Source organism: Drosophila pseudoobscura, chromosome 2 (genome assembly GCF_009870125.1).
Source record: "Drosophila pseudoobscura strain MV-25-SWS-2005 chromosome 2, UCI_Dpse_MV25, whole genome shotgun sequence".
NCBI classification, from domain to species: Eukaryota; Metazoa; Arthropoda; class Insecta; order Diptera; family Drosophilidae; genus Drosophila; species Drosophila pseudoobscura.
Genome location: NC_046679.1, coordinates 11,723,616 through 11,746,236, shown reverse-complemented (window position 1 = coordinate 11,746,236; position 22,621 = coordinate 11,723,616). Strand labels below are relative to the sequence as shown.

Here is a 22,621-nt window from a genome sequence, read left to right as displayed (position 1 = left end):
GTCAATTTACAAAAATTAATTATTGCCAGCCGAGCAGAGTGGAAAATGCATTTGAATTGATTTGAGTTGATTTTAATATCCTGTTTAAACTTTATCAGCAAAATTAAATTATCTGAGTCGAAAGCATGTAACCCATTAAGGATAAATCGGTGGCAGAAGATACTCCACCATCGATCAGGAGTGTCTATGACATCATTATGGATTTGAAATATTGCTTTCGTGAACCCGCCAGAAGCATCGGAGCGACAGTGCCACAACAAACCACAGCACAACATTAACATCAGCCTGGCTGTCAGAAGCAAGTCGGGTACAGGACTTGGCTGTCCCTCCGAGCATTCGTATGGCCTTGCCACGCGCAGCATCTGCGACTCTGTGAGTGACTGATAACTGCAGCCGTTTCCCAGCCTGGAAACCCTTGCCCTGCCTGCCCCCGGGCCCGTTCCCGGGCCCAGGCCAAGCACAACAAATGAAATCGATAAGAAACTAAGCGGCTTGCCGCTTGCCAGCGGAATTCCATTTCTTTTCCGCTGCAGCTTAAGCGATGCATTTTCCCGTCCAAAAGAGACAGACATGTGGCTAATAGGATTTCAGAGCCGCAAGAGGGAGGAATCGCGGTTTTCTGGTTATTTTTCAATTGTCTACTTGGATGCACAAGGCCGCCGCCCGTTAATGCTGCAGTTGAACCTGCCACGCGCTAAGAAGCTAAGGTCGAAGCTTAAATGAAGAGATTTAGCCAGGCTGAACAAGGGCACAAACTTCGAAATAATGCATATAAACAGGTTAGGTCGGAAAAAGTTGGTAACATTTCAATCGAAACGATATCGAAGTCAAAATGAAGCCATGATGCTCGTAAATTGAGTAATTGAGTAGACCTCCGGCTGTATAAAGTATTGATCCCAAACTCGGATTCGCCTATTATGTATTTTTAGAGATTTCGATTTGGAATCGAGCCCTTCTGCTATGCCATTACTCTACTGGAGCTCTACTTGGAGCCACAACCATTTAACATAACATAACCATAAAATACTGCTTCGTTACAGCATCCATTTTATAACATGCTCTGCTTGCTGTTGCTGCTCAAAAACAGTCTGTTAATAACTCTCCACTCTGTTAACTTAACAGCTGGAAACGCCAACAGTAGCTACAAAGGCTACAAAGCGACAAAGAAATAGAGCAAAGAGAGGACTAGCAGCAGAAGGCGCGCCCAGGACATTCGGCAGCTTTGGGGATGAACGAGCGGAAACGAAGCTGCTCCAGCAGCCTCAGCGAGACGGCGGCACTCCGCCGGCAATGGTCTGCCAACCATGTCCACGGCATCAAAGAGTTGCCACTCTACGCAGCGGCGCGGTGCAGAGCGGTACGAAGCGGAGCGGCTCGGTTCGGTTTTCTAAGCGACAACGAAAAAAGCGTCAAACCGGTCCACCAAAACCAAATGGCAGTTAAATAAAGCTATAAACTCATAGAGCTGTATGATCGTACAAGTATGTCCGATAATGTGTGTTTGTGTGCGAATGTGTTTGTTGGTGTGTGTTTGTGAAATTATGCATTTATGCAAATGGAGCCATTGAAAAACAGCAACAGCGCCAGCAACCACAAGCAGAGCCAGAGTCAGAGCCAACTGACTGTTGCTGATGCACAAAACTCATAAATATTTCAAGAGCCAGCAGAACCGTGTGACATACTCTGTGTAGGTTTTAGATGTCTGTGTGTGTGTGTGTGTGTTTGTGTGAGGGAGGGAGGGTGCACGAGAGTGTGTGTCATTTAAGCCAGTCAATGAAATGTTTGTTAATTATGTATGTGTATACATTACATTGCCATTAAGTAATTAACTCGGCTCCAAGCAGAGCTGTTTAAGTCTCTCACACGGTGTATGCGTGTGTATCTGTGTGTCCCTGTTTGTGCGCTCCATTTCTGTCTACTGCTGCACGAGTGTGTTGCTGTGAGTGTGTGCTTGACATTGTCTCCTTTGATTGGAAACATGTTGCGTATACGCCATGTTAACGTACAACAAATTGAGAGCAAATTGATAAGCCCAACAAAGGAAAGGGCAAATGCAATTGCTGCTGCAACTGGCACTAAAATTGGCAGTAGAAGTGGAAATGCCAATTGAAGCCACTCTGAACATGTCGATATTGCCATTAATTTGATATTTTCATTATAATTGCAAGACGAGAGACTCGAGACTCGAGAGATTGGAGCGCCTGCAGGCCTGTGCAGGAAGTCAGACCAAAACAATTGTCAGAGAATTAAAATTGGAAAACTGTCATTGAGACATTCGACAGCCTCTCCGACAGAGTAGATTGTTGTCAGGCTGTAACTGCAATGTGAAAAGGATATTCTGCATTTGATTTGATTTCGTTTTGTTATCTGTCTTGCAAGGCATTTTTCGGATGCATGTGCATGCGCATATGTGTGGTCGCTCTGGGTGTTCTGGGAAATGCATTTGAATTGCAAATCATATTGCTGTCTAAATATTTTTATTGTCGTCCAAAAGCAGACTTGGCTCGATTTCTCTGACAGACACACATTCCATGGCTCAAATGATGATGCCGAAACTGCACTCAAATTATTCAATTAGCAGTTGGCCAAACTCTCTTCGCATATGGCTCCGAACAACGACTCGGAACAAGGCAATTTGGCCAAACTTTATATCTGACATTGACACTCCAACGAGTTGATTTGTTGCTGGCCAAATTGGTCTCGACTATGGTGATTGATATGGTTGGCATACTCGTATTAGAAAAAGCTGAGCAACGGACATTCAACTTTGTTTGTATAACCTTTTTATAGATTCGTAAATGTACACTCATTTCACTAAAATATTTTATAGACATACATGCCAAAATAAACGTTTATGATACATATGTAGGTATTTGTTTTTCTTGTTTCATTAGTTTCATATTCCTCTGCTTCCTCTGCTCACACTCCTTCTTTGTTGGAGTCCCGTCTTTTGTAAGCGATCTCTGACTGAGGTGTAAGTCAAAATTGGAATAATACAGAACTAAACGATTTTGCCTTAAACAAATAAATTGTTTTTAAGTTAATTTCCCACAATATTTACTCAATATTTCAATATTTCTAGCTATCATGTACAATATTTGTATTCTGTTCAGTACAAAAAGAAGGCATTCAGAACTAAAATCCTTAAACAAGGGCCAATTTAGATTACATTTATTGAAAGTTACATTCACATTGATTTGAACTTGGCCAAATAATCAAATATTTAACCCATTCACTTGTGTTTATTCCTTCCTTCCGTCCGACCGTCTGGGCTTCCTTCCTTCCCCGCCCTAGCCCTGAATCGTAAATTATTCGGGCTCGAGCGAAATTAAACGGATATTTTTAGAAGCAAACATCCGCTTGTGCCCCATACCACTTCCATTTCCATGGATCGTCTGTCTGCTCCGTTATTAAAAATAAAGTGCCGTTCCGCAGCAAAAGTTTTCCACGGTAATTTTAATAAACGCGTCAATGAAACCAAAACAATGACGACAGCATCAGCAACAGCAACAATAACAGCCACATTAACAAGGGGCAACCTCCGCAAAGAGGGGGCGGGGCACGGGGATATGGGCGCACAAAAAAGAAGCCACAATTTGATTAGAGCATTAAAGGACTTTGTGCCACAAAGCCCGAAGCGCCCTGACCTCGGACTCAGACTCGGATGTGTCTGGGACTCAGCCTGAACCTGAGACTGGACCTGGGCCTGGGCCTGGATCACAAAGTGGGGCAGGGCAGCCATGGGGAGTTTTTGGCTTCTGGCTAAGGCAGACAAAGTTGTAGCAACACCAACAAAAGCACTGTCTGCACAATTTTTGTATTTTTTCCGCTTTTGTAGATTGTTGTTCTTGTTGCTGCTGTTCGACCATGGGAAATTTTGGAAACTGTCAACGTTTAAATAACGCTGACAATGACAATAAACAAATGCAGTGGCCAAACAGAATGGAGCCAGCAAAAAATAGAAGAAGGAAGTTTAATATAAAAGCAAAACCGAAACTTTTTAAAAGTCAGACACGTGCGGCAGCAAGAAAGAGAGAGATATAGAGTGTGTGTAAGAGAGAGAGAGAGAGAGAGCAAGCGGAGATGAATGTTCTTTGGACTTTGACGCCAAAAAAGTTTTCAAATTTAATAACCTTAAAACAAAAAGCAAAAAAAAACACGAGCTCTTCTTTCTTTTTGTAACAAGGATTCTCCATTTATTTTTCTAGCTCATTGGCCGCTGACCTGTCAATGGCATTTATCGATATCGGAACTATATGTATGTAGATATACGGCCGCCTGTGTAATCATGAGCGGCGCGTAGGGCGAAAAGTTGGCTTCAAAAAGTTTGTACTAATAGAAAATATGGCCGGCCATTGAGTGTGGCCAAAGAGCAAAGTTTCTGGCTGGATTCTCCGCCCCATTCCCATTCCTCGGGGCCAGGACGAACGGCCTGAGAGCAACAAGGAATTTAAAAGGCGACCACCACAATGGACTATGGCCGGTGGCTGCTGCAGCTGAGCGTCCACATGCTCCTGGGTAAGTCCAAGTTAAAGCCGCAGCCAGACCAAGCTCCCAGCCCAGCCCCTAGTCTGGGACGGGACAGGCCAGGGCCAGGGCTGGAGCTGGTCCGAGCCAAGCCGGTTATAATAATGAAAATATTTGAAACTTTTCATTTTATTGCCTTTTGCTTTTAATCCTTTCACAAGCCGTACCAAACCTTTTTTACGACACAGTCCACGATGTCGGCAACTTTGTGGCTGCACACCAACACCCGCTCACACACACCAGCACGATGGAAAGTCATTTAGGCATTTCCGTTTCCGCTCGTCGCCATTGTGCATTTGGCCGCCGTGTGACCCGAACTTGGCGCTCAACTGAAACTCGAAATTAGCATAGCAATAAATGTGTTTGTCTGGGTGTCGCCGCCTCCGACCCGCCACGACCCAGAACCAACCTGATCTGACCCGACCCGACCCGACCTTAACCACATCAATTTATGTTAATTTTATGCCACCGAAATTGTTTTTTAAATACACTTTTAATTATGGCCCAATGAAGGGAAAGAAACGAGCTGAATTCCGCATCGCAAATAAAAATAATAATTTCAATTAGCTTTTATGCGTCTGCCGCAGATAAGCCAAGTGTTTTTTCTCCCCTGTCCTTCGCCTGTCCTTGACTTGGAGTAGAGTTGTCTGTCCTGCCTCTGGCTGTCCCACGCTGCGGATGAGTGATATTTGAGGATGAGACATTCGGAGAAAATAGATTTCATTGAACTCATTCGCTGTGCGTAAATTACATGGGTAATTGAGAATTTACATATAATTCCAGCTGAAATGATAGGCAAGAGAAGGGAACAAAATTGTTATGCAAAACGAGAAAATGAATGCAGAAAATGGAAATTGAAAAGGGCTTTCATCTGCTTGAATTTTGTGATAAAACTGTGCTCTTTTGAGCTGGTTAAAAATATATTTTTTTATTGATTCTTTTTCCCATTAAATTTTCCATTTATGGAACTCATTATCTATGCAAACCATATTCATTACCAAGGAAATGTGTCAACAAACGATGCACAAAATGTCCACAGTTTTCGCTTTTTATGCCATGCATTGTTTGGGGAGAGAATTCTCCACTGGCAAGGACAAGGACAAATGCCCCGACAGTCAACAAATTTGCATAAACCAAACATAAATGCGACAATTCCATTGCGGAGTACGCCTTAAAGGATTTTCCCCACGCACACACACACACCCTAGTATGAAGAGCAGGAAAACTGTGAAAATATAAGTGTCTCTCGCTATATTTTATTTGCACTTTTCTTAAATTTATAGACGCTCTGAAAATTCACAGCAAACACAGACGGGGACGGGGACTGGGACTGGGGGTGGGGGCTGAGGCCATTGCCTGCTATAAAGAAAATAAATATTTGCGGGGCAGGCACTCGCTCACCCGCTTCGAGAGCCATAAAGTTTATTTAAACAAATTGCCGATTTTACAAGTGTCTTCAATTTTAGTAAGTGTGCGTTATGAGCCGGCTCCGAGGCTCCCCGGCTCCCCGGCGTAAACGAAACGATGTCTCCGCCTTGTTTGCACACACAAATTACACTTGAACGGAGGATGCAAAGTACCTCCCGGGGAAACTATAAGAGTTTCGACTGTCATGGGCCAGAACTGACACTAATATGATGCCAGGCAGCGGCAGACAATGCCGACAAATCCTCTTGCCAAATCCAAGCCGCAAGTCGAACTCGAAGTCAAAGTCGAAGTCAGAGCCAAATCAACTTTAAACTTTCACGCGTTTGCGTAGCTCCGCTCCCGATTTAGCTCCCGATTCAGGTCTTCCGATCCGGCTTCGGCTGCATACCAAATGGGATTTGAACAAAAAAACCAACCAGAAACAACAAAAGCTCCGCATCAGCTAAGGAATCTCAGCACAGTAGTTGTCCGGGCAACGGCAACGGCAACGGCAACGGAGCCATGCTTTTTGCTGCCCCACTTGCCCTGCTCATGTTGCTCGTTTAGATGCTCGATTTTTTGTTGCCTCTGCTGGTGCTGTCTCTGCTGCTGCTTCCGCTTCTGGCTGAGATTAGCATCTTTATTTGTGTTTGTTTGCCGCAGCGCATCCAACGCAACTTGCCCCCGACCAAACTAAAACAAACTCCAATCCCAGCCACGCCCTCCCCTGCCCAAACCAAACCGAAGCGAACCCAATCCAAACAAACCCTGCCATGGACTTGAAGTCTCCTACTTGTCGTTGTCGTTGTCGTTCTCGTTGGCCCCGCATTTGTATGCAAATTATAGACGCCTGGCCTGGTCTCCTTGTTCCCACCTTCCCACAGCTGCTTTCATTTTCCTTCTCCAGTGGGCCAGTGCAGATTTGTCTGTTCGAGCGTTTATCGTCGGCGGCAAATGTTTAAAGCGGATTTGAGCTGAAGCCTCATAGTATGGGCAAAAATAATGTTGTCCCGCTTATGGCTAAGGGAAAAAGCGGGCAAAAATAGGAGGATTCTGTTCCGAAAGACATCTTTGCTCGTAGATAGTGGTAAGCACCCTCAGCGCTGAAGCTGATTAAAAATCCAGGGTCAGCTCTTGGGCAGAGATCTTTATATCACGAAACTTTGAAGTCAATCTCCTACAGCTAATGCAGACTCTTTCTACAAAGAATACACGCAACAAATCATTGGCTTCTTTGCCAACTGGGACCTCTTGTAATCTCCTTGACTCAAACACACTATATCTCATCACACATTTCTATACGAATCTGTTAGGCTTCGATCGATGCGAGAAGCAAACGATCGTTGATTCTGGATTTGAGTTGGGGGATCCCACTGAATCTTCTCACGAGTATAGCTCTGAACAGCTATTCCTTTTTGCTCCTTGACTTTCATTAGAGATGGCAAAGATATCGGCTTTGGTTGAGTGGGTTCGAGGGGGTTTCCAGACCGCAAGCGAACAGCTGCGCCAGAGTCAGACGAGCAAGACGAAACGTGCAGGCAGACACAGACAGAGAGACACTGGGATAGGGAGAGAGAAAGAGAAAGAGAGAAACTAGAGCCGCCACAACAAATTGATGTGTTGCCGTAGCTGTCTCTGTCTCTGGTTCTGGTTCTGTCCCTGCGTCTAAGTCAGTCTCTGTTCCAGACTACGTCCGTGTCCCTGTCTACGTCCCACCCACGTCTACGTCTCCGGTTCTGGTTGTTAGGCAGCAAAGTTCACTCAAGTGCGTTGATTGCCGTGCAAAAAAGTTTCGTTTGTCTGTATTTGATGTACTTATTTTTATTATTTACATATACACGCAAAGACACGGCATTTGTTTGCATAGGTACACACCGACATACACTCGAACGAGAGCCGCAGCCGAGCCCAGGACGTGCCTTTGGCCGCGCAGGTGAAGTTTTCCTTTTGCTTTTCCTCTGCTGGAGAACTGCTGGAAAGCCTGTCATTAAGCTGCGGTTGCCGCTGCCATTTGCAAATGTGTTTTCCATTGTCGTCCTTGTTGCTGCTGTCGCTGCTGCTGCTGCTGTTGCTGTTGCTTTCGTTGTTCGTCTACTGCTTTGACATGCTTCAAAGGACTCATGTCAGGATCAGAATCGAAATCAGGCTGCAATCGCTGCGACCGCTAGGCACTTTTGTCTGTTTGTCTATGGAAAGTTCAAGCAAGTTTCGTCTGCTCCTCTGCCCCTGCATCTGACAAATCCCGATGTTCTGCAATCAAACAGCTCTCTGGATAGGGATAGCCAACAATTCGAAATGGTTGTCGGCAGTGGTAGTGGTGGCGAAAAACGAAAATAAATACTCGAGTAAGCTGCCTTTGGCAATCGCAACTTTTGGCATCCTTGCAAGTTATTTCAACTGTAAACGGCGACAAATTAAATTCACGAGTGTTGCAGTTGCAGTTGCAGTTGCCACTGCGTCAACTGTTGCTGCCTCTGTTGCTGTTACCTAATGCGATTTGGTGAAATTATGCACAAGTTGTCGGCTGTCGGCATCCACTTGCTTTCGTCTCCGGGATTGCTTGCTTATCATGCGGCACTGGGCTCGTGCAATGCAGTTGCAACTTCAACTGCAGCAAGACTGGGCCCGGATTATGGAAATTTCCACCAGCAACTTCTTCCAGGAAAAACGCGAAGGGCCTTCGGAGCAATAAGAGGCAGGAAAAACACCTAACCGCTGCCACAGCAGCAGCAACAGCAGAACCCATTGCAGCTAATGATATTAACCATTTTTTCCGGCATTTCCTTTTTTCTCTCGCTCTGTCTGTTTGCACTTAAGAACGTTCCGCAAATTGTAAAAACCAGCTCGCGGTTTGTCCTTTTTCTTCTTGCTGCACTGCCGGCTGCTGCTTTTGTTGGTGGCACCGTTTAGCTGGTTTTTGTTGCATCTGTAGTTGCCCCAGACTCTGCCCGTCTCAGAGTTAGAGCTGAGCATTTCTACAAGTTCATTCAATTAGGAGTTGTGCGTCGCTTTCCATTGTTCTCAGTTCCCTGTTAGTCTGTCTGTTTTCTCTGACTACTTTAATATTTAACATTTTCTTCTTGTGCTGCTGATGAGATTAAAATGTACCATTCCAAATAATTACCAGTTTGCGACCATGAATGGAGAAAAGATAACATAATTATTAGATTAGTTAGAGAACTAGTTAGAGATTTAATCTAACAGATTGTCAATATATGTATCCTCTTATCTGATTTTATAGACAACAATCAAAGTAAGCACTCTCAGACTCCGATCAAAGCTTACACAATACCCGCCCCCTCCCAATTTTCCTTTTTCTTTTGCTGGTTTTAAAAAAATATACATACCAAATTATATATATCTTTTTATTGCTCGGCAATCTCTGACATGCCATCGAGACCAAGTGCTGCTCGGCTTGGACTGGCTTAATGCCTCAATTTAAAGCAGACGAATGCAAAACATTTTCCATTTTCGGTTTCGGTTGTCTGATTTTTTGATTTTCTGATTTACTTTTTGTATACGTATACGTGTATTCCATATTTTTATGGCATTTCTCATCATTTTATCTGACGTTTTTCATCTCGTTGCATGGCACTAACCTTCTCTGCTCCTCTCTGCTCTGCTCTGCTCTCCTCGGCCCCGCTCTGCCACCGTCTGGGTCCATGCTCTGATGCTCTGCTGCTCGGTTGCTGGCGTGCGGCAGTTGTGCGACGCATTCAGTGTCTACGTGTGACTGACATCAATGTGCCACAAATTGTTGATTTTCGTGATAACGTGACATTATCCTGCAGCTATGACATAAGTGGTCACACGTTAAATTCGGTTAAGTGGTACAAAAACGGAAAGGAGTTTTTTAGGTAAGTACGCAGCAGCATCAAAATGGCATATTGGGGTATTGGGGCATTGGGGCGTTGTGTGTGCAGACGTGCTCTGGCCTATGCATGTGTTACAAATACAGTGCGTTATAGAACTATAGCAGCATAGGATAATTAATGACATATTTTAATCGAATATTTTAAGCATATTCTTAGAAGGGATTTATTTAATGGATTTATTCAATGATTTTAATGAAAATTAGTTCTTAGTTCGTTAAAACGGTTTTTCGCGTTAATTTTGTATATATTATTTATTTGTGGCTTGCAAATCTGTTGCTTTAATCTTTTCCCACACAATTATTGCAATCCCTGCCAATATTTTTCAATTGTTGAACAGTGAAAAGAATAGCTATTAAATATTTAGTAATCGTTAATGTGTTTTTATTAACTAAAACCAAATGATTGACAAATATGAAACACGAAAATATAAATTGAACGCCACAAATCATACTAATTTTAAAACATTTACATAGTCCGTGTAATTTAAATTACTAATTCATGAATTATTATCATAAATTTAAGTAAAATATGTAGTGGAGAATTGAGAAATTATTATTACAATCAAACAAGTCGAGCAATAAGTTTCATTAAATTGCTAAATTTGTTGCTAAAATGTTGTATTTTTTACATGCGTCGTATAGTTTTTTGACGCACTGTTTTGGCCATAATTTATGATATTTATTCCAGGGCGCAGCTGTCAGATGCATGTGGCATCCGTGGCACAGTCAGGGGTTTGCCTCAGAATGCTTTTGCATGGGGGTGTGCGAGTATACCCACATATATTGTACGAGTACGCATATTCCACAGAAATATGTTCATTGTCTGGCACTGCTGCAGACTTTCTTGCTCCATTAATTATTAAATAAATTAATTTGTGTTGGCAAATTAATTTAAATGTTTGGTCACCTCCTCCTCCGCATCAGCTCCTCATCCTAGGCGGGCATGTGCTTTCGCAGACCTACCTCTTGAGCCCTTCCCCACTCACGGCATTTATTATTTATGCACACATCGTTTGCAGCGAGACAAACAACAAATTAATTGGCCAAAAGACCCAACCTGGCCAGATATTTTGTCCGAGCAGGCCAAATATGATGATTAAATGGTCATTCGACCTCAAGTCGGCCACAACAAGTGGCAAGCCATCATTATTCTCTCTCTTTGAATGCCTCTTTGCCAGTGGGGAGGCACATGCCTCATGCACATGCCTGGGGCAGAGTAATGAAAAATCTCAAGTGGGTGCTTCGCGTTTTGCTTAATTAAAAATGAGCAGCTCCCTGATATCCGCCCTCACATACTTGCAGCACAACTGTATGGGTATAGGGACAAAACGGAGAACACACAGATACAGATACAGATACAAAGGCAGATACTGATATACAGATGGAGGAAGCGAAGGAAAGCGGAACAGTTAGCAAGCGCCAGGGGGCTAAGGTTAGGACGAGGGCGGGAGAAAGTTTTAATTAGACAGCAGCACGTAAAAGTCAACTGAAGGCAAATTGCAATTCCACTTGCACTCGCCAGCCAAATGCAAATTAAAGCAAACAGTGCCAGAAGAGCTCCCAACAAAGAGCAGCAAAAGTTCGCCGAGAAACTTAAATATTTGTTCAAACTTTTGGTTACTTTTTTGTGGAATTACTTGTCAATGAAAATTATTAAGAATATTGCGAAAGGAAAAACTATTCGAAAGTATTTCCTATCATTAAAATTTGTTTTTTAATCTTTCTATTAATGACCCCATTTATTTTGTAATGAAAATTCGCTGAAAACACTCATGAATTTGTTACATGCCTTTTTAGAAAGAAAAAATGATTCGAATAGCCCAGAATAGAATCGGAATTCAAAGAAAAAAATTTGAAATCAGCGTGAAACATTTCTGTGGAACTTCGGATACTTTTGCCATGAATTTGTGAGCAATTTCAAGTGAAAAATATTCAAGTGATTTTCAGTTGAATCAAACATGGAAAAAATGTTTACAAAAATTTGTTGGCTTTGTTTAAGTTAGTGCTGGTCGGGAGTATATAAAGCAAACGTCTCTCTAGCCCCTAGCCAGATTTGGCCTTGGCCAGTTATTCCCTCTGCAGAAGGTTTTCCCTAGTAAAATTAATGTAATGTATATTTTGGTTTTTTACTTTATTCCCAAAGAAAGAATCTGTCCATTCGCCTCTGTCCCCTCACACAAATCCCCTTGTAACGAGGCGCTTTTGGCACAGGGAATGGGGCTGGCACAGGCACTGGGACAGCGGCTGCCGTTTATATTGCTTATCAAATTTGTTGATTTGCTGCCGCAGTTACCGCCTAAGCCGCAAATAATGCGCAACCAGCACCCGGCCCGTCCACTGCCCCATCCCCTGTCGTGGCTATTAACAAGTAGCACACAAAGGCGACTTATCAACACTACAGCAGCGCACAAAAGTAGGCAACGCTTTTTCTCAATGCTTGGGGTGCTTTTATTTATGTGCCGCAAGGCCTGGGGGAGACCCACTTGATAGCTCTCTGCATGCCTCAATGTGTGTGCTTTAGTGTTGGACAAGTTTTCCACTTGAACACTTTTTGTTGCGGATTTCTCTTTTTACATGTTTTGAGGCATTTGTGGGATTAATGAGCATCAATCCACAATACAAAACAAATTAAAGGGATGCCCATGCCCATGCCCATGTCCATTTCCACATCAGACCCACATTGGCAATCAGTTAAGGTTGAGTGCATGTAAGCCACTTGTCTGGGCGAGGGAAAGGGCTGGAGGGACGGGAAGAGAAGAGAAAGGGAAAAAGAAACGATTCTCTCCATTTCCTGGCCAGTTTTCGTTGATGGCTTTGAAAGCTTTTAACCCAAGCCTACGACACACATCTGCAGATTATCAGTGGGCCTTGGATGAGGCAGGGGAGGCAGGGGAAACGGACTTGCTGCAATTTGCGGCCACTTTGCTACTCTGCTAGAACATCTTCCATCCTCGCTCACTCTTCATTTCTTGTCCATACTTGTAGATACTCGCCACTTACGCCACCCACATATATACCATTCGCGGTGGACGGTGTGCAGCTGATCGATGACGGCAACGAATGCAATGAATCCTCGTGTCGCGTGGAGCTTAATTTATTGGGCATCAAATCGTCCGGAGTCTACAGGTGCGAAGTGTCCGGCGATGCGCCCCACTTCCAGTTAACTGCACGCGATGCCAACATGAGCGTAGAGGGTAAGTGGAAGTTGATTCGAGGATTCCAGCACTTGCTGACTAATGAAATGCTGTTTCAATTGTTAGTCTTAAATTAAGGACTGACTCACCTACATACGAGGACGAGGACGAGTACGAGTACGAGTATGAATCTTATGTGGGAGTGTATCATGTAAATATTTTACGCCGCAGGCTTACTCTTCGTTACCATTACCTCGTTTCCATTCCCATTCCCATTCCGGGCACACGTTCAGGGCTGCCACTGCCACTACAGGCACTGCCTTTGCTCTGCATTGCATAAGCAGAGTAAAATGTGTAATTTCCGTGATATTTTAATAGTAAACAACACGGGAAGAAAACTGCAAGGAACATGCAGAGCAGGGCCGTTTGCATATATGACGAGCTGGCAAAGTGGCTGCCACTGCGGGGGGAGTGCACACGCACAGGATAAGCTGCAAGGCAACCAGGCAGCCAGGCAGGCAGGCAGGCAGGATGTGCTCGCGAAAGGAACAGCGAGCGTTCATAAAATGTAACCAAGAGATGCATGTGATTCGCATCCGTACAGCGAGCATACTCCCACTCAGATACACGCCCGCCTCGACATGGACACGGACACAGCGCACAGGAACCTACGGCTCCTTCCACTGCTCCTGACTGTGTGTGTGTGTCTGTGCGGCTCTGTGATTTACGGCAGCACTTTATGCTTAAAAAGGATATCGCTAAAATGAAAAGCTCCGCCACTGCCTCCGCCTCCGCCTCCTGCCGGCTCTGGCTCCTCATCAGGCAACTCCGCCAGGGCCCACCCGCCTGGCTCACTTCTGCTACTGCTACTGGTCCTGCTCCTGCTGCTGCTCCTGTCCCTGCCCCTGCTGCATGTGCGTGTTGCCTTCCTCTCTGTTATGTTCTTTATTTTATTCTCGCTTTTACTTTTCCCTCCCACAACCTCGCGGAACAACCCACAGCCATACACAAACATGCAGGATGCTTCTCTGCATGTGTTTTATGATCATCTATTTTTCCGCTGATATAGAATAAATATCTTGTAGATGGGGGGCAGCAGAGCACTGCCTCTGTGTTGCTCCCGCGTCTGCTTCAGGCTCTGCTGCTCCACTGTTGCTAAAATATTTTTAAAAATTTATCAAAAGCAAATAGAGAAGTTTCGCAACACAAACACAGCCAAACAGCGAGAACAAGAACAACGGCAGCAACAAAGGTGCGCCATTTGCATGTGTAATGTGCGTTTAAAATTAGCTAAGGAAATAACTGCGATGCACTCAGCCAGAGAAGAAATCATCTGTCCTCCAGTCACTCTGTGCGATGGGAATACGTTTACTTAAAGATGTAGCTGAAGTAATGGATCTTTTGCGACTAGATTGAAGAGGCACTTTACTGAATACATAAACAGACTGAAGAGCTACTTGTGCAACATCTAAATATTGAATATTCATAGAGATCCAATAATCATAAAAGAGATGTGGGATGTGCTCCTCCTTTTCCTTGAACCTGATAACAACGCCTTGAAATCCTCACCTCACTCCTAACCCTGCATCGTTTAAGCTTTTCTCCCTTCCCAATGAAATATCTGGAATAAATAAAACTAAAATCGCAAAGCCTTCTCTTTCATTTTGTGCCACTTCAGTAGTTCGAAATCCCCTACCTTTGCCCCCTTACACTTCTTATGCTCAACAAAGAATATCCATTTTTGAAAAGCACATATCCCATAACCCCCTTGCTGTCGAAAAATCTCCAATCCTTTTCACAAGGTTGGCTTTTGAAAGGAGAAAACAAGAGCTATACTTGTCAGTCCCAAAAGTTGGGATAACTTCAGTTGCGGGAAACAATAAGTAGGCCAAGGATACCATAAGCATATCAGACTTCTTAGATGATTTAGAGGGCATTCCACTCTTCAGCAGATTTATAGGATTTAATATTAATATATAAATGTTCTCCCTTGCAGCTCTTCCTCAGAACAATCCCCTTATCAGCAGCTTTCACTCCATGTATCGATTCGACGACTTTGTTCAGGTGAATTGCAGTACGGACTTCTCCAGCCTATTCACGCGGATTGCGTGGTACATCAATGGAGTGAAGGTATGGACCACTCATCTCTCTATGATTACATATGCTTTAACCAAGTTTTTTTCTTCAAAATTAAATAGGTTTCGCTGGTGGATCTCCTGCCCAGCATTGAGACCACGATTGCCGCCCACGATTACAATCTGCGGCGCATCGTGTCCCAGCTGAACTTCTACGCCAACGAGCCGCGCTTCCACCAGGCACAGCTGCAACAGCTGATGCTACAGCGTCAGCAACAGCCGCAGCAGAAGCGCACCATCTCCCCGGCCCGGCTCGGCCTCGAGCTGCGATGTGTGGCCGAGATCGACAGGTATCCGCAACTGCAGCGAGAGGCGAGCATGTACGCGCAGCTCTTCCGGGATGACATCGACCTGAAGAACCAAAAGCTGATCAACTCGAGATCGGGTGGGTGGCCCTTCCAGTCCTCCTCCTTCGCCTCTGCGGGCGACCTCTCTTAATGCACTCGACCGCAATTGCAGTGGCCGCTAATTAAAAATAAATATATTTTTAACGGACACTGACATGCGGACAGACATATTTGGACAATTTTCAACACAAATTAATACAATTTCTCTCTCTTTCTCTCTCTGTCTCTTTCGCTCTGTGTTGCAGTTGCCACTCGTGGTGGACACAGCATACAATTGCAGCAGCTGCTGCTCCTGGTGATGGCGTCTGCGGTTGCGGCAACCGCAGCGCGACTCTTGACGCCACTGACATTTCAATATGGCGCACGGAAGTCGGCGCGCTACAAAATGGCGTCGACGAGTGCGTGTGCGAGTGCGAGTGCGAGTAGAAGCCCCTGCTGGCCGTAGTGCGGAATGGACTTTCTGTTATTTTCCGGTTTTTGTTGCGTTTGTTTCAACCATTTTATAGCTCTAAGCAACTGAAATGCACGTGAGAATTTACAAAAAACAAAAGGAAAACATATGTAATTTGTATGTATAATTGTAATAAATGTCACTGAGTAACAACAAATAATTACATGAAGTGGGAAGACCTGTAACTTAAGCCAAGGCAAGCGAACCCTGTAAATAGCCTCTAAGTATGCAATGGTATTGTAAGAACAAACGAAACATCATCAATAAACATGCAACCAAACAAATGATTTCGTCTGTTTTTTTGTAAGCACATTTCCAGGCACGCCCACGATTTCCACACGCCCGCCCATCCATCCTTTCAGACAACCGCAAAAGTGCCGTTAAATATGTTGTTGGGTTCCAATTTTTTCGGATTGTTTTTTCTTTTGTTGTTTCATTTGAATTTCGTATTTTTGTTTTTTGTTTGGAGTGAGTACATGCCTCGCGTGCCTCGGGGCCCGGCAGCTATGTGTGTGTGCCACACCCATACATCGCCATCGCCATTGCCTTGCCATTTCCCTGGCCTGCTCTGGCATCGCCCCGGCCTGAATCGTTCGTCTCGTTTTCATTTCGTTTTTAAATCGAATTCAATGAATTCAATTGCAATTCCCCTTTGCATACGCAAGTTTGTGGCTGTGAAAATGGCAGCCGACAACAAGTGTAGGGGCCTTGTCGGGACGCCGCCCGCCCGTGTGGCACCCAGTATCCAAGCATCCCCATCCAGGCTTCCGCAACACTCGACAACAAAGTTGAGCTTCTTGGGCGTACTCCTTGTACTACCTGTATTTAGGACAGCCTGCTGCTGTATGTGTTGTCGGATTCAATTATTCGTACAGGTCGAACAACGCCAATCTCAAAACTCAGTAGTATTGCACAGCCACAGCCAATAGATTTTGTTCACAAAACGCTTAAAAGCTAACTTTTTATGGTCCTCAATTTCATGTCTCATAGTGTTGATAGAAGATACCCCGACACCATCTCGCATTGCATATCATTTACGTCCCTTGACGCACTGAGATTGATTTCTGTTTGCCAGGAAAAAATCGAACAATAAACCATCCACCCATCCTCTCAATCCCTGGGCAATCCTCTGGCTTATCTTATTATTTTTCAGTTTTCATTTTCCTTTTTGATGCATTATTGGGCCCTATTTTTGTAGACTTCTAGACGGCTTTGCACCACGGTCGGTAAATGGCATTTAATGCTGAGAATATAAAACAGTGGTCACTGAGACATGTCCATCTATGTAGATATACATATTTATATATATAGACATATGTACATCTGAAAGTGATGATTGAGACTGTGCATCAGAAATTGTCCAAACAATCGCCAAGATGGATAAGATCCTTTTCCATAGCTCTGTGATACTGCCAATTTGTTTATGCGCTATCACATAGATCATTCATCAACGTATAGAATACTCTGGGATTACCTCTTTGTGGAATCTGGCTAAAGTCATTCTGAAACCCTCTTTTAGTGGTCAACTAACTTATTCACCTGCAAACAGAATGGAGAAGTATCTCGGGATTGAGTTGTCCATCAGTAGACTAGTGGAAACGTTAGGGCTCCCACACTCTGTCATATAAAAATTAAGGATCAAAGTTGCGGGGGGTGGGGGTGGGGCAGGAAGCAGTAGAACTGCCCCGCAGCACCGACAAAAACAACAACAACAGTAAAAAGGCTATTAAGCGATAATTTATTTGTAATCTCCGACGTGGACCGACGGTTGCGCTCTCCGTCAGGCTCGCTTTCTGCCTCTTGCTATCCTCCTGTTATCCTCCTGGCATCCTCTTGGCATCCTCCTGGCTGCTGCTGCATCAGCAGGGTGGTGGGCTGGCGAAAGGAAGGGTTGAAAGGAGAACGAATGCGAGTGCAGCGGCGAGGAAAGGATTCCGCTGCCCGTCTCGTGGGGCAATAAAACAGCAGGAGCAGAAGGCCAGTTCCTGCAAATATTTAAAGGCGCTAAGATGGGGCCAGTCATCAGTAGGTGGACCTGGACCTGGCACTCCGGGGGGCCATTCGAGAAAAACTCTTTCTGGACTTTAAGGGGAGCCCTTACAGGAAATGATTCGGCCTGCCGCTTAAATAGCAACAAATGCCAATTACAATTGCTTTAATGGGTAAATGGGTAAATGAAACGGACGGACGGGAAGAGGGCAGACAAGTGGACAGTGGAGCAGTGGACAGAATGCACTTGCTGCTCCAGAAGACCGCAAGGATTAAGTAATTTCTGCCAGACATGCAGCAGCCGCAATCGCCAAATGAACACAAAAACTTTGCCCCAGCATTGGGGGCAGACCAAGACAGAGGCAGAGGGACACAAGCGAGCCCAGAGATAGAAAGAGGGAGGGCGAGAGAGAGAGAGAGAGCTAAGCAGGCAGGGAGATGGGCAAGGACTGTGGCACTCTAATGCACTCGTGTGTGCAATAAATTGGCATATCCTTGCGCATACACACACACACAGATGGAAAGATGCAGAGAGAGATACTCGCACACAGATACACACAATGGCAATGAGTTTTGCGTGTGCCGAGTCTGGTGTATTATGCACAGGATGCGCATAAGAATGAAAATCCTTTTGCACTTAATGGCAACACGGAAAAAGGCAGCAAAAGCAAAAGCAAAAGCAGAGGCAGCAGCAGTCTGCCCCCGGTCCATCCATGTCCCATTCCCCGTTGCCAACTACTCGTCTCTGTCTCTCAGAGTCTCTCTCTCTCTCTCTGTGCACTCTCTTTCTCCCATTCCTTCTGCTTGGGTAATATTATTTTGTGCAAAATTTCTTATTTTACCGTGGAAACTCATAAAATTTGCTGCTGCTCTTTGTGAACTCAATGAACTCCTGGCGTCCGGCTAGCGAGTGTCCAACGAGCTGCATCTCCTCCTGCTTAACCACTTTGAAGGCCATTAATTTGCAATGACCGTGGCGGGGCGGGTGCACCGAGAGGACCGTTGCCGAGTGCCAGCACATCCTGGCTGGCTTCTTGTCTAGCTTGGTCCACTTTACGAGCATTTCAGCGCCGCTCTACTTTGCACATTTATTGTTTTTAATGCATTTATGCCAGCTTTATGCCAAAAAAAACAGTAGCCTATGGAACACGTATGCTCTGGCCAGGCCAGGGATCAAGCGAAATGGCTTGGCCCGAAATGAAAATTGAGCGTCTTAAAGACGAACGCATCCGTCGGGGCATCGGCATCACCGTGCAAGACATATGGCCATTATTTATTCAAGCCGCACAGAAGCATCGATGTCAGAGAAGAGGGAGAAGAAAAATTGTGCCCTCTAGCTCTAGCCCTTTAGCTGCCTGGTGCTGATGCTGATGCCGAGATTGCATACAATTTGCTTTGGCAGCACATTTCTCTAGCGAGTGCAGCTAATGAACCATTCCAAGGGAGAATGATGTGTAACAGAGTGTCCTCGTAATCGGACATCGGGCATCGGGCATCGTGCATCGAGAATTCCATCTACATCTAAAGCTCCTCAAACACAACAGGAAAAGGGGTCCGAAACATTAAGTACCCTCGCAGATGGATCGTTTCCATGGTAGGTGGAATACCAGTATACAACTTAAGTACAACCTATTTTTAATGCACTCGTCGTACCATCTGATCAATATTTGACATACAGTAGTGTGAAAAATAGTATGGACCCTTGACCATGTTTTATTTTCAGTAATTTTCAAGTGATCTTGGTTTTTGTAAGTTGATTTATGTTTGCACACTTTAAAGTAAAGGTAAAAAACCTATGTGTAGGCGTGAAAAGAATAATAACAACTTTTTTGGACTATGAAAACATTTTATATTTTGTAAAAACAATGTTTTTCTAAGTGTTTTTTAGTTTCTTTTAGATATAAAACATGCAAATTACACACATGTTATTTTTACTTCTTTTAATAAATATAAATATTTCACCTATGGCTTACATTTTGCTTTGTCAAATTTTCCATGTCTTTATTTTTTCTACAACACTTCCCAGTATATCCTAGAATAAAATCTTCTGGCCACAGAGACATGGCTACAGGACTGGAACATCGTGTTCAATGATGAGCAATTAAAGCCCCTAATCTTACGAATGATACCATAATAAGTCTATTACTCTGTTCTTCATGGAATCTAAAATACCAACTTTCCAAGAAGAAGTGGTTGGTCCTTTGATCAAAAATAGACGGAAACTAACTCCAGCAAATTGCTGTAAATACCTGGTTGTTGTTAAAGTTCAACTGCAGCTCCTGCTCGAAACTCGAGCCAGAGAACTCGAGCCCGCTGAAATGAAACGGAAAGTGTTCTGGCAGGAACAACAGCAATGATGATTATAGCCGGTGCTGCGCCAACTTAGGGGAGGGAGCCAAAGCGAGGTGATACCAAAGTGGGAAAGCATTTACTTGAATTGACTTTATTCGCTTTGCTTTCAGCTGTTGTCCGGACTGGTCCTGGCAATCAGGCGCAACGACTTCCGGCAGGACAACAGCGCTGGCGACGCCTGCCAACCTGGCAACCGCAATTGAAATGTTTTCATGGCAGCAACTAAAAATTGTCATCGGGATTGCCATTACCTGCGGCCAAGTTGGCTTCGGCTTCGGCCACGCTTTATTAAAGATGCTGCACTGCTGCATTCACCCGGCTAAGCCCACATCCTGAATCAGAACCAGAACCCACATAGGGCCCACCCATAAAGTCTCCCATGGCCGTAGGCAATTGGCATTGGGGCTTAATTAAGTTTGAGCCCCGGTCCTCCATCTCCTACTGGTCGTGTTCCTCCAGTGCCTGCAATCAGCGTAGTCAGTTGCAGGCGCCAAGGAAAACCAAATCCCTTTATCCACAGAAAATGGCGTGAAAAAAATGCAATTAGTGTTTCGCTCAGCCCACGCCATGCCACGCCATGCCACGCCCGTGGCCCGTGGTCCGTGCCCCATGTCCATTTCAAGGACTCGCATTTAATTGCGAAATGCGGTAAATTAAATCATTTTCACTTGTGCGTCTTAAAGTCCTTTAAAGGAAATCCTGCTAATGGCAGCCAAAAGGTTCGCCCGACAAACCACAACGGACCAGAGCCAGAATCCAGACCCAGAGCCAGAACCAGAGCCAGAAGCCAAAAGGAAATGCATAAGAGAGTAACCAACGAGCAGAAAGAGACCAGGCCAAAAGAGACGTGTGAGAAAGAGAGGGCGCGAATGGTAAAAGATTTGTAGACTGCATTTTTAATTACACTAAAAGCAACTGAGCAGCAAAGTGAATGCCTGTTCCTTTGGTTTCCATCTCGCATCTCGCATCTCCCATCGCCCATTTCCCGTTCTCTCAGATCTGAGAGTATCTTCCATCATTAAGAAGAGCTTTTCATCTATTGTAGATGGATGGCGCATATACTCCAAAGTATAGATATGTATAGATGTACGAGTATGTGGATGACACAGAGATTAGCATAAATGTGCGGCCAAAGAACAACTGCAGAATGGAAAGTTGTAAAAGCAAACACCATTAAGCACATCAACTGGAAAAGAGCCGAGAAACTCATTTCATCTGTGACACAGAAAAAACGTCGTATAAAAATCAAATTGGACAAGGATGCCCAGCATTTCGGGTGACCAGAACTTGTAATATAAGACAAACAAGGGGACAATAGCGAAATGTTGTTCTTTAAATGGCACAAAATGTTTTCAAAGCTTATTTTTCATTTGCTGCAGCAACAACAGCAAAAAGGATACGTCTCCAATCTCCAAGGAAAGAAACGAGCAGCCAGGACATGGCACGGCAATGTCCGGGGCCGGGGTGGGGCTGGGGCTGGGGCTGGGGCTGGGGCCGGTCGGCAGCAAGACAGCATAATGTGCAAACGTAACAAGCAGAGCAAACAAAAAATTTACAAAATATAAGAAAAATAGCTAAAAAGATAGTGAAACACCAGGAGCAGTGCGGATACCCCTAGCATCAGGATCGGGGCTAGGAAGGACATCGACAACGACGACAACGGCAATGGCAACGAGCGGCAAATAAAAATAAACAAACATGGCAAATAAAATGAAAACAAAACTCTATAAAAATGTTTTTTCTGCTCCTCGAAAAAGTTAAACATATAACAAGCGAATGTTTATGCACATGCGAGAGTGGCCAGCCCCCTCCCTCCCCCCTTTCTATACCACAATCTGGCTGTGTCTTTGAATACCCTATCAGGGCATGTCGTTTTCGATCAGAAGTTTATCCCATTATTGCGTGATAAGAAGAATCAGTCGTATAACTCTGCACTGGTCTTTCCAAAAATTGTATTCAAATTTAATCAAAATTCCTACGACACATGGCAGTGAGAAATATCTTCTTTCCAAGATTTGATTGTTGATAATAATTATTTGCGAATTTGGTGTATGCCTAAACTTTCAGAGCAGATAATACCCTGGGCAATATCGGACCAGTTATCGTACGAATACTGCAGCCCGAGAAATGATATGTCCGCAAGGGTATCCAAAGTTTCCGGTCCGCAGCTATACTTTCCTTCTCTTTTATGGGTGTTGTTTGTTGTGTTGTGTTTTGTTGTGGGGGTTAGCCGCATGGTGCTTTTGCAATTTCCCCTTCCATTCCGTTCTACGAGTATTGCTTGATGTTTTTTGCATTTTACTGCAGTTTTTACAACACAAATCGAAATTGTCATCCATTCGCTCAATTTGTCGTCTTGGGCGCGACCCAGCCAACACCCAGCCAGCACCCAACACCCACACCCA

General features: G+C 44.4%; 1 protein-coding gene across 1 annotated transcript; it reads left to right on the top strand.

The window, feature by feature from the left end:
- The first annotated feature begins 1,260 nt into the window (after nt 1-1,260).
- Nucleotides 1,261-16,162, top strand: beat-Vb (beaten path Vb). The gene is made up of 7 exons (XM_001358479.5): nt 1,261-1,481; nt 4,209-4,518; nt 9,638-9,791; nt 12,794-13,002; nt 14,939-15,072; nt 15,141-15,462; nt 15,670-16,162. The coding sequence occupies exons 2-7, from the start codon at nt 4,470-4,472 to the stop codon at nt 15,867-15,869; spliced, it is 1,068 nt and encodes a 355-aa protein (XP_001358516.5). The 5' UTR covers nt 1,261-1,481; nt 4,209-4,469; the 3' UTR covers nt 15,870-16,162.
- The last annotated feature ends 6,459 nt before the right edge of the window (nt 16,163-22,621 follow it).

Excerpts from the sequence above, each read along its gene's own strand:
- beat-Vb (XM_001358479.5), top strand. The coding sequence starts at position 4,470 with ATGGACTATGGCCGGTGGCTGCTGCAGCTGAGCGTCCACATGCTCCTG. Across the intron at positions 13,003-14,938 it reads TGCCAACATGAGCGTAGAGG|CTCTTCCTCAGAACAATCCC; the intron begins GTAAGTGGAAGT and ends TCTCCCTTGCAG. Across the intron at positions 15,073-15,140 it reads GGTACATCAATGGAGTGAAG|GTTTCGCTGGTGGATCTCCT; the intron begins GTATGGACCACT and ends AAAATTAAATAG.